The sequence below is a fragment of the Ochotona curzoniae genome, unplaced genomic scaffold, assembly GCF_017591425.1.
Source record: "Ochotona curzoniae isolate NIBS_2020 unplaced genomic scaffold, NIBS_Ocur_1.0 contig_2692, whole genome shotgun sequence".
Classification (NCBI taxonomy): Eukaryota; Metazoa; Chordata; class Mammalia; order Lagomorpha; family Ochotonidae; genus Ochotona; species Ochotona curzoniae.
In genome coordinates this window covers 7,781,291-7,793,699 of record NW_024465556.1, presented here as the reverse complement: position 1 = coordinate 7,793,699, position 12,409 = coordinate 7,781,291, and the positions used below count along the sequence as shown (strand labels likewise).

General features: G+C 38.7%; 1 protein-coding gene across 7 annotated transcripts in view; it reads left to right on the top strand.

Annotated features, from left to right (window-relative positions):
• The window catches only part of FAM13C (family with sequence similarity 13 member C), a 112,407-nt gene that overhangs the window by 95,904 nt on the left and 4,094 nt on the right, over positions 1–12,409 (top strand). For 3 of the 7 annotated variants that reach the window (XM_040976059.1, XM_040976063.1, XM_040976062.1), the window contains 4 exons: positions 2,592–2,673; positions 3,748–3,959; positions 9,133–9,228; positions 11,068–11,264. In XM_040976059.1, coding sequence (XP_040831993.1) covers positions 2,592–2,673; positions 3,748–3,959; positions 9,133–9,228; positions 11,068–11,264 — 587 coding nt within the window. Of the gene's footprint in view, positions 1–2,591; positions 2,674–3,747; positions 3,960–9,132; positions 9,229–11,064; positions 11,265–12,409 lie in introns of all 7 variants that reach the window. The other 4 variants (XM_040976060.1, XM_040976058.1, XM_040976064.1 and 1 more) reach the window with 3 other exon arrangements.

The window sequence follows — 12,409 nt, the reverse complement described above, 5'->3', positions numbered from 1 at the left end:
TGCTATGGCATCACAGAGCAGAAAACCGATTTAGCCAAGGTAACAACTCAGGTCTTCCTATTATCACTCTGGAAACTTTCCTAATTTGTTGTAGGAATCTTCTGTGACCCACCACGGATCTGATCCAGTGGTATCTTCTGTTATGTGAAATGCGGCTTGGGACCTCCATTTTTTTTAACTGCACTGAAAAACCTCAATTCTTTTTTTCCAGTTTTTTTTTTTTTAAGAATCTTTACATAGTTAATGTGGGCACAAAGGTTCAAGGGCTACAGGAAAGTGGGTAAGACTATTATTTCCACATTTTTTTTCCTGTATCTGGAGTAAAGGGGGAGACGAAGGGAGAAGCCCTACCCAGTCTCCCACCCATCCCAGGTCCCTGATGTGGGGCATGCTCCAAGCAAGGGTGTTGCTCAAGTGGAAAAACCTCAATTCTAATATCCAAGTGTATGACCACTGGATTCTGAGCCATAGAGGGCTACCATCCATGAGAGCTGGATATAACCTCTTTTCAAAGTTAACCCTAGAGAAAGGAAATTTTTTAAAAAACTCATAATAAAATTATTTTAGATTTAAAATTATTTTGTCAAAAAATCCAATCCTGATTTCCCTAAAGCCTATGTGTGGCAGTGAAAGTTCATCGCTTTGATGGTCATTAAATTAGAGTTTCTGTGTGACACACACATAGAGATGAACATATTTCAAAACGTAGGATTAAGTGTTAGATGTGAAGAAGATCTAGTGAATATTGTTGAAAAATAAGAGTTGTCAGATCTGAGAGATTTTGGAGGATTTGGGGGAAGCTAAAAGCCAAACATTGATAGTCCGTATTACCAGAATTCTGCCAAAACCAAATCCTGGACTATATGCCTAGGAAAGAGTGCAGTGCATTATGACAGCATCCAGAGATGGGATCAGGCTCAGTCACTGGAGAGCAGGGTGTGTCCATGTGCCACTGTCCATGGTTTTGAAATCAGGGCTCCCTTATGGAAACCCTAGTATTTCCAAGTTCCCTGTAGGAAAGAATCATTGGCATGCTTACATCAGTTGCTGGTTCTGTCTTGATTTTAATGTGTGTGGTTTTTGTGTCACTCCAGAATGACAGTACCATGCCTGTGTTTTAAAGTGAACACGCTAGTGTTATGTAGATTTGATTCTGACGGTTGTGCTCAGCTTTCTCCTGTGAGCTGAAATTTTCCCGTACCTCCCTCCCACCAGTGACTTTCTGAAGTTACAAGTATCCAGTGAAGCCTTAAAGGTGACAGTGGCCCTAGTTTGGATCATTACCAGTGCCCATTATTCATGCTATTATGTTTATGTCACCTTGAACATAGTTAAATAATTTGAGATTTACTTTAAATACTTCTTAAAATTCGTGGCAGTTACAATTAAGAGAATAACTTACTTTGTAAAACTTGAAATCCATGCATAATTTTTCATACTATGTGTTTCCCATGAACTTTTTGAAGGTTGTCGGTGAATTTCAAATTTTTTTCCACCAAAATAAACTTAATTTAATCTCATTTTGCATGCACTCTTTGAAGTACCCACATATCCTTGATTCAGAGCAAACATTACTCTTCCTGAACATGCTTTCACATTACTGTGGTGACCTTGACTTGGTGAAGAATATTTTTAACTTACCTGCACAGATAAATGGTATGTTTGGCTACTATTCCCTTAGAGTTTTCCCTTTCTGTAGAAAACACATTTCTGTGCTCTGATAAGAAATCCAGAAATGAAGGGAATGATTTGTATTTTCAGTGATGTATGCTCCTAAAATATTTTCAATGCTACATGCTAGTTGTGATTAGCTGCTTATAAAACATGCATATGTCTACATGCATGTTAGGGAAGAAATACTCAGGATTACTCTTTGAAGGTCTGGGAATAAAAATGCTACTACTACTACTCTTACAGCTGTTATCATTATTGTTAATATTTATTGTACTCCTAATAATACTTGTTTTTCTATGCTTTACAGGTTTAATTAATGAATCCATCCTAGCCTCCCTGGAAGTCAGCTGCTATTTTAATTCTTATCTAATAGATGTCACTGAGGCATAGAGAGACCAAGGGATTGCCCACGATCACATGCATGTGATTGATTATACTCACTTTATTATTTACCTTGGTAGAAAACTGAGCCTTAGAGATGTGGGTATTCTCCTGACAGATTCACTCCTTGGGACTCTTCTCAGGTTTTAGAGACCCTGTGGCCTTCTTTCTTCAGCATGGAAGACATGATGGACAGACGCTGAATCTTGAGGCAGGTTATGGCCTTGAAGCCAGGTGTGCAAGCCACTGGCTGGGTGCTAAGCATCAGTGTACTCAACAGCTGTGGGGGCATTGTGGGGCAAAATGGCATGGAGAAGACTTTGTGAAAAGGGTCTGGCATGCAGGAACCATGTCTATGCCACAGATGGAAGCATGGAGGAAGTCAAGAATGGTTGCTGTTTTCCAGAAGCAATAACATCCTTGGAGTTTTCACTCTCGAATTTCTTTACCAGGTTCTATGTTCCTGAATTTTTTGGTGTGGCTCAGCTGTTTGAAAAGTTTTTGTTGTTTTGTCTTTCTTCCTCCTCCCTTGGCAGCCTTCACATGGTGACAAGACTTCTAATCCTGAAGTCCTGAAATGGATGAATGATTTGGCTAAGGGTCGCAAACAGCTCAAAGGTAAGTGCCAGCTCAAGGTCTGTTTCCTCGGAAAGGAAGCAGTTGTAGTAGTAATGTGCCCCACAGTGTCTGTGATTCATACCCACCTATGCTTTGAACCTTGAACCCTGCTTTCCACTTAGATTGGAGGCCCCATTTGAAATCAGGAGTCCTACAGCGCCTTCATTGTTTAGTTCTATCTAATCAGCCTTTACAGAGAATGACTGTGGATCTCCATGATTCAAGGAGAATTCACTTCAGTGCCAGGCATATTCGAACATAAGGGGACTGTTATTCTCCTGGATGATTGGACACTAGGATGTTAAAGAGGACTGAGAATTGGCTATCTAACCAGAAAACAAAATATTGGAGCAAATAAACATGTTGCAATGAAAAGAAGAAAATGAGCTCAGCAGCTGAAAAGTCCACAGAAACAACTTTATTCCAGTGACCAATCCCTTAGTACATTCTGAAATGTAATTCTTTGACATGTGCCCCCATGGCTTTCCTATTTTTAACAATCTAAGCTTTTGTAAGGTCACACTACAGCAGTCATGACTGCTGCATCTTAGAAGGTAATAATACATAAAACAGTGTCAGGTTGGGGCTGGCCTTCCCATCTCCCCCTCCCACCCCCTCCTCTATTTTTTCAGGTATCTGCAGGTATAAGGGCTTCCAGAGGTACTTGAATTTTCACAGGGGCTCTCAATGAATACAAAACATTCAAAATCTTAGGTAAATGCATCTTTCAGTATGGAATCTGAGGTGCTAAGGTAGGTAGCTAGTGAGGTAGAAGTAGCACATTACTGATTGTCCTCCAGAATGCTGCTATCCATTGACCTAAATCACGAGTTGCCTTCACTCATGAACTTGTACCAGCATGGTATCCACATCTCTGAAGTTCTGTTTGTGTGTGGCATTGGGAGCTCATGTTGTTGGCCCTGGTTAGTAACACTGCCCTTGCCCTTTGGGAAACCATTAATGCAGGTCATTTGTAACAATTTGTTATGAGAGCAGGAATTCCCAAAAGACTGATGGCTATTGTTAGGGGCATTGAATCCTCATCCTCATGGTAACTCACCACATTTTTCTTAGAATTAAAGCTGAAGCTGTCAGAACAACAAGGGAGTACTCCCAAAGGTCCACCAAGAAATCGGTCTTGTGAGCAACCTACAGTTCCCAGAGAGCCTGGGAGGCTAGAAGCTGCAGGCCCTGAGCCAAGCTGCTCTGGGGAGGAGACCTCGGATGCCATGTTGACATGTCTGAAGGAGAAGAGACAGCAGCTCCCCCTCCAGGAAGAGTCTAAGGTATCTCACCGTATCATTGCAGGGTCCTCACTCCACAGAGTTCCAATGACAGCATATGTCTAATTTGGCTAAGTATTTGTCATCACAGAAACAGCTTTAGGAGGCTTGTTCTGAAATTTCAGTTGAGTTTCTGGTGAATTACTGGTCCTGAATTGTGGGTGTTGCCACATCACTCTTATATATACCTCTCTTCTACAGGTTATAATCTGATATGTTGAGAAAAAGTAAATGGCAAAGAGATAAGGCTATATCATATTGTTCTCTGATCCTGCATTTCCCCTTAATTAGCAAATAAACCAAAGACTAAGAAGTAAGCATTATTGTCTGAGCATGGAAAAAGCATTCCATGTATTTCTGCTAAAAAGTCCTGAAGCAGGGATGATGCATTTCATCAGGGAAGCTTTCTTGTTGTCCTTCCTGACTTAGCTGCGCTGGTGTGGTTGCCCTTCAGTTGTTAGACATGAGTTGCAGGTACCCTTTCATAGCTCTATCCTAGATGCCATTTTCTGTTTCCCATATTTAAATTCCTGGTATAGTAGGAATGTTGCTCATGTCTACATAATAGTAAGTATTGAATAAATGTTGAATGAACAAGAGTGGATAAACCACAACATTCAACTTTGGACTGAAGTCTTGGGAATTCTGTTTACTTGTTCTGCTGTACATTATCTGGTCTTAATCATAAGGTAGTAGACTCCCAAAAGCTTACACTATGCCTTTGGGTTAATTGTTTACATTGCAACTGATAATCTGAAAGTAGAAATGGCCCCATGGACAACCCTATCTTTATGAAATTCCTTCAGACTTGAAAAGCTAACAGATGTTGTAAAGGATGAATCACATTTCCAATGTGATCAACATATACTCTTCCCCAGTGAAAATTCTTAACATTTGTGATAGCTATTGAATAATTTATATATGCACATTTGGTTTTTCATCCTTTACTATTTCTCAGGGTCTTTTTGGCATATTATGGTTGCCTTAAAACCAAGAAAGCAAATTGGTTAACACTGAAATCTTAATTCTGGGTTCTACTCAGTTAATCAGGACAGTGAAAGGAAAATTAGGCTTAGTATATAGACTAGAGCATAATTTGGATCAAATGACAGAAAATTATAAATATGGCTTATAGTTCAGATAGGGTAATTAAGATCAAGAGGGTGACATTCAGTGGAAAAAAATTGGGTAAATAACAGCAGAGAACATTCTAGACATTCTGGACAGATGGAATGGCAGGTGTGAAGGCCTTTAAGAAAAGAGCTTATTGTGTTTGGAATTCTTAGGTCTGAGGGCTGGAGCACAGAATGACATGAGATGAAATCAGAAAGAGATGGAATCCATTCACACTGAACCTTTTAGATTATGGAAAGTACTGACAAGTTGTTAGAATGGTTATGTGCAGAGAAATTACATGATGTGATTCATATTTAAAATCATTTCCGATGTATAAACAAATAATAAGGCAAAAAGTAAAATTAAATGGGTGGCTTGAATTACTGACATGGTGGCCTGGGAAATATGGAAAGAAGTAAACATTCAAGTGCATTGTGCTAAGCCTCAAAAGCACAGGCTGAGATGTGGTATGGGAGGACGAGAACCGAAGAAAGAACCCTGAATGGTGACAGGTCCACTTAGGAAGTGGAGATGCCTCTGGAGGAATACATTTGGGAGTACCGTAAAGTTGAGACTTGTTTGGAACATACTGAAGATAAGTACTTTGAGAAACAAAATGACACCCACCCCATTTGGCCTAGGACTTTCTCAATTTTAACTCTGAAAAGCCTGTCTTGGGAAATGCCTCAGTCCAGGGCCAACTGGGTAGTGGGGTCACCACACGAAGACAACTAAGTCAGGTAGACCCATGCAAACAAGAGTCTGGATATTAGAGAAAAATCTGAGTGCCTTGGGAGTCATCCTTTTATAAGTGGCAGTTATTGTATTTCAAATGAAATATCTGTTGTTATTTAGTATCAGAACTACTTTAAATAAGCCAAAAATAGCTCGGTAGTAGGCTAATTTGGGGCCTTTTAGGGTTTAAAAAAGTCTGTAGTAGAGTATGTATGCTTCATTATATAAAGCTTCAGTGTTGTTCGTGGGAGGGCCTAAGATAGTTCCACTGGCCAGCTACTATATGGCATGAGAGAAGCCACAGCACAGCCCAAGGGAGGATTAACTATTTCCATAGCAGTCAGTATTAATCCTGCCTCCTGGGTGAGCTCATTAACATTTCAGATAATCTCATTAGGTCCAGTTTCTTTAAACTTAAATTGACAGATGACTTCTATCTGCAGTCCCAGCTTTTTCTGAAGCTGCATTAAATATTAAAAACTGCAATGAAGAATGACTTGTGTCTGAAAGAGACTTTTTGAGGTGTTTGGTGTGTAGTCAGAACCTGTACCGAAGCTGATAAATCCTATGACAGCACTGTCTTGTTGGTTCAGATACTGTACTGAATAACTGCTCCTTTACTTTGGATAATTTTTTGAAATAATTTTGAGTTACAGAACTTTGTTGTGCCCTGACAAGAAATGATTGCTCTCCCTTTTGATTCTATACAATGCTGCCTGTCTGTATAGTATACAAAATGTAACCTAACTTTTGATTTTTATTGTGTAAATGGAAGAAACCAGGATCATGTTGAGTAGCTTTAACAGCCAGAGAGCCCTCCATAGTATATTTTTGACAGTTAGTTTTACAGATCAATATAAGGAGATATTTATAAAACAATAAACAACAAAGATCTTTAGTTGTCTTTGTCACTTTTTAATAGTACTAAAGGAATAAAATTTGATACAATGTTTAAAATACAATATGATATAATTTGCCAATAGAAAGACAGTGTTGCCATAAAAAAAACTATCCAGTAGATTATTCTAATCATTAAGTGCATTGAGTGGTGGAATATTAGCTTGAAAGCAGGCTGACTTTCCGTGAGAGAGAACTTATTGAGTGGCCAACCCAGATGTGTTTCCTTGTTGACTCTTCAAAAGTTGTTTGGGAAAAACTACAATTGGTCGAGCATTTTGACCAACATGTTTTTCTTCTCTCCAGGGGTCTAGTGCCATATATTTTAAAATGAAATATTTTACAATCAAACTTGTCTATAAGCATCCTCGTAAACAAACTTTCTCAAGTTGACAAGTAAAATGACCTTCTCTTTGGACAGCGAACAATTCTTTTAGGATTCCTTAGCTTTAGTCAACTTTTGCCAGAATTTTCCTGTTTAAGAAGCTCTACTGGGCTAACCACTGAACCCTCTTGTCTCTGGAAACTGTTTTAGCAGTGACTGTAAGAGTGAAATGTAATCAGAGTAAAAGATTACATACATTGTATATGAACCATAATTTTCACCTAGTATTTGTACAAGATACCTTTCATCATTTGTACTGTTAGTCGTTGTGTTTTTCTTTCAGGATTAATTTCTGTAGAATGGAGACTATAACAACAAAAATCACAAATCAAATTGCAGTAGCTAAACACTTATATTTCACTGTTTTTTTGTTTAACTTAAACTAGGTTGTTCTCTTTTATCACCTATGAAGATTTCATGACATAAGTGTTGCTATGATTTTGTTTGGATTTTACCTCTTTGGAATATCTGTCATGATTAACAGAGCTTAGGGAATGACAGGCCAGAAAATGAGAGGTTCTTGAGACTAACACACACATTTAAAAGGATTCAACAATAGAAGTTATTTTTGTGCTGAAAATAAAGTATAAAACCTTATGTTATATAGCTTGTAGATTTTATGTAAAGATTTTTAAAGTTAGTCATTTTTGCATGTAACTCTGTATTAATAGATACAGGTTACTTTAGTAGGAATGGGGATGTGAGAACTTAAAGAAATTCCAGATCTGATATATGCCTTAAAGGAACTTCTAATTTACTTGAGCAAATAAAACTTAACCACACAAAACAATTAAGGCCTAGACTATAAAATAGAACATTTCAGAGAAAGAGAGCTCAATATGGGCCAGAATGTTTGCCATTGGGGGGTGTGTGTGTGTGTGTGTGTGTGTGTGTGTGTGTGTGTGTGTGTGTGTGTGTAGCGGGGAAGCATGAGAGTAAATAGAAGACTTAGGTCATTTTCTTCAGGGCTCTCCCTTGAAGGGCTGTGTGGGGGCTGAGAGGGGAGAGTTTGGAAGTATGCTTGGACTTGTGTAATTCGAAGACAAATACCAGGGTGATACCATGGGCTATTTCTGCCATTTTCCTCCCACTATTTGTTAAGTATTACTGTTGGCAAACAGTGAAAGTGAAGCTGCATGTAGTAGTTATGCAAGAAAAATACAGGATATGGATTAGGGAGAAAATTGGAGGAGCTGGGTAAATTTGGAATAGGTAGACAGATAGGGAGTTATTTAATTTTTTATGTACAATATGATCTCTTGAAATTAGGGTTAAAGGATGGATCATACAACAGAGGCATATGGAATGCATTCATGGATAACAGCTGATGGCATGCTTTGGTTGCAGGGAACTTTAACTCTTTCATGGGTAGGAAATTAAGGATTCACATAAGTTAAATGTTTTGTTCAAAGAACTTTTTTCATACCAGCTAGCCAATAAACTAGGATATAACTCCACTATGTTATGAAGACTTGAACAAGGTTGGTATTTATGAATATAATCTTTGACATCTAGACAGATAAAATACAAATTTATAAAGAAAAAAAGCCTGGGTCACTCATTGGTTTCTGACCAAGAATGAGGAAGTAATTAAAGAAGTTCAACTTACTGACATACTGTATACTCCTACAGAAAGCTCTACAAATCATCTTTCTAAAACTTACTTTTCCTTTAAGACAGGAGTGGGGAATCTTTTTCCTTCCAAGGGCCATTGGATATTTATAACATTATTTGTGGATCATATAAAATTATCCACTTGAAAATTACCCTGCTATATAGATATATTAAATTTCTAGTCCTACTTTTATAGTTACCTTAGTAGGCCCAGAACCAAATGCTTCCATGCGACTTTTACAGGCCATCCTTGTTAGCTTTCCATAGAAACATTTGGTACATGTTATAATGCAGGATCTTAGAAAAGGTGGTTTTCTTACTACTATTGTATTAAAATCACCTATCTTGGGTGCCAGGATTTCTTTTCCTTGCTAAAAAATTACTGTTTTTTATTCTTGTTTGATGAAGAAACAATTTTATGTTTTACAGGTAGCCAAGCAAGATAAGAACCTCATAAAACCTCTTTATGACCGATGCAGAATTATCAAGCAAATCTTGTCAACGCCTTCCCTTATTCCAACAATTGTAAGTCAGGAAGGTTGCATTAAGTAGAAATTTGTAGTGGTAACTTGTGCAGAAGTGTGGGACTGTGAGTTCTGTGATCCTCCTTGGCAGTATATCCTGCCAGATCTTATTTTCACATAATGGAAATGTGGAACTCCCAACAGCTCAGGGGAATGTCTAACAGAGGCTAATGGTTACCGCACTTCTGAAGTAGGGATACAGGGTGGAACATGTATGTTTGAAGCTGCTGTTAACATTTGCATTGCTTTGGAAAATGAGAAGAAATAATGGATTTTAGTTGGTATTGTTCAATTCTTAGCACAGCTAGCCAAAACAGCCTTCCTGATTTGTGTACTGATTAATGTTTTTAATAAGAAATAACAGAACGTGTTGTTTAATAAAGTGGTTACATTTGTTTTTGGTATCATTCATACCAATCTGAGAAGATTCATTTCAGTAGGAAATAGGAATACTGGACATAAGTAATACTTTTTTTTTATTGGAAAGCCAGATATATAGACAGGAGGAGAGACAGAGAGGAAGATCTCCCCAAGCGGCCACAATGACTGGAGCTGAGCCAGTTCAAAGTCAGGAACCAGGAGCTCTTCAGGGTTTCCCACACTGGTGCAGGGTCCCAAGGCTTTGGGCCGTCCTTGATTGCTTTCCCAGGCCACAAGCAGGGAGCTGGAGGGGAAGCGGTGCCGCCGGGACTAGAGCTGACGACCATATGGGATCCTGACACATTCAAGGCGAGGACATTAACCACTCAGCTATCACGCCAGGCCCCATAAGTAATACTTTTAAGAAAGAATGATTTATGAGACTACAGAACCAGTTACAAATCCTTCTCCCTTGATATCAAAACAGTCACTTGCCTAGTATACTAATATCAAAGGAATAAATACTAATAAATGTAAACTTAAGTAATACTTGAGTGCATTTACATTTATACTTCGTATTTTAAGATTGTAACAGAATAATGATCTAAAATTTTCCCACAAAGGAAGTATAATTTAGAGTATGGGCCTATGCATGGTGGCCCAGTGGCTAAATCCTCACCTTGCACATGCTGAATCCCATATGAGCACTGGTTCATTTCCTGGCTGCTCCACTTCCCATCCAGCTCCCTGCTTGTGGCCTGGGAAAGCAGCAGAGGATGCAGGGGACCTGGAAGAAGCTGCTGTCTCCTGGTTTCATTTGGATCAGCTCAGTCCTGCCCATTGCAGGCACCTGGGGGGGGGGGGTGAAGCAGCAGGCAGATCTTTCTATCTGCTTCTGTTTAAATCTGGCTTTCTGATAAAAATAAGTAAATCTTACATATGTTGTGATAAGAAGTATAACAGGTTAGATAGTAGCCTTATGTTGATTTGGTCTTCAAATATCTTGTTTGAATTACTAAATTTTCCAAGTATTTTCTGTATGTGAATGTGGCCCACAATGGGGCAATATCTAGGAAGTTTCTGTATGAATAAAGAAATCTGTAGTCCCCTCATCCTAACCTACATCACTAGGAAGTGCATGAAGCAGGGGCCCAGGTCTGGATTATGGGGAGGGTATTATTTGGTAGTATATTCCACGCTGCATCATATTCTAAATGGCTGTGCTCTCTTCGGCCCAGAAGCATAAACTAACTTCATCAGCATTTGTCCCAGCCTGGGTACACCTTTGCTTACTGACTTTAGCATGATTTCTAAAGTAATTGATGAAGAAGTGTTCTGGGTTTTTCTGTTCTGATTCTCAGCAGGTACGTGGGCTACTCATCAGTTTTCACAGTGTCTATTTCATGATTTCCTTCCCATTTTTACCTCAGTAGATACTCAGCATCCTATGACTTTATGTAACTTTGCCTGTGATAAGCAGGAGGAAGAGGACTCTGATGAAGACTGTCTACAGGGAAGCCAACAGCTTGCTTTGCCAGATCCAGTATCTTGCCTTCCTGTTGGTGACCATGTCACCTACTCAAACGAGACTGAACCTGTTAGGACCCTGCTACCAGAAGAAAAGAAAGAAATCAAACAGCCAGCTCTCTCCATGTCCAATTTACATGAGGCTACAATGTGAGTATGAACCTTCATTGTGAAGTGATTCTTGTCTGAGACAATTTCTATGTGCATGCAAAGTCCAGAAGAACACCACAATAGTTGTGTATAATTCGGTTCTTTTAACTGGAGAGAACTGAGAAGCCTTGTGCTAAACATGACATAAATACTGAATTTGCTATCATCATGTGTCTGTAATTTAGAGCTTGGCACCAGTCTAACTTGGCAGTGTGTAAAGCACAACTGGCCTTTGCTAGACCCAAATGCATATCTGTACCTTTGTGGTAAGAAGCTGAGAGAAACTTTATCCTGCTCCTTCTAGATGGCATTGTTTCTGCAGACCAGGAGTCCGCCTGGACTTCAGTAAAGGAGCTCGTCTGTCTCCCCACAAGCTCCTGGTTAGCAGCTGTTTGGATTTTCATTATTGTTGTCATTACCGTTTGGCAGTAGCTGGCAGTCCTCTTGGCTACTACAGCCCAATTCATGAGATTCTCTTTAACACACATAGTGCAGTGAGTTTATAGCCCAAAGCAGAGGTGGAATAAGACCAAGAATTAAGTTTTAAATTGAGATTTTAATATGTTTGTAGTGTTTATTAGCACTATAACTTCACACTACAGGTATGCAACCTGTTTGAAGGCTGATTTGTTTTATGCAGTGTGTAATTTTTCTAAAATGGTTGTAACATTTTGAAGGGTATGGACTTTTATTTCAATCAGTTTTTAAAAAATGTCCATATATAATTTCAGAGAATTTACAAAATCTCTGAAATTCTATAAATATCTTTAATGAAGTGAGAAGAATTTTCAGTGTAACCATAGCTTTGTTCTGGGTCCAAGCTTATTCCCCAAATTTAATCATTCTCCTAGTATGAATTTGCCTAAGGACAGAACATTAACATTCTCTTGTTTAAGTCTACCACCAAATGTAGTGTGTTAGTTTACTTATGTCTTGTCCTTTCTCTTTGAAGTGACACAGTTTCAAACATCAACATATTTCTTATATTTATGGGTGCCTCCTGTTTTGGCTCTAGGTGTGCCATATCCAGAGATAATCCTATGTTCAAAAAAGTGTTCTGGTCATAATGTGTTTTGAGGAATTTTTTCTTCTGAACAGATAGCACTGACATAATTGAGAGAGCATAGCAGTGCTTAGTAATGGCA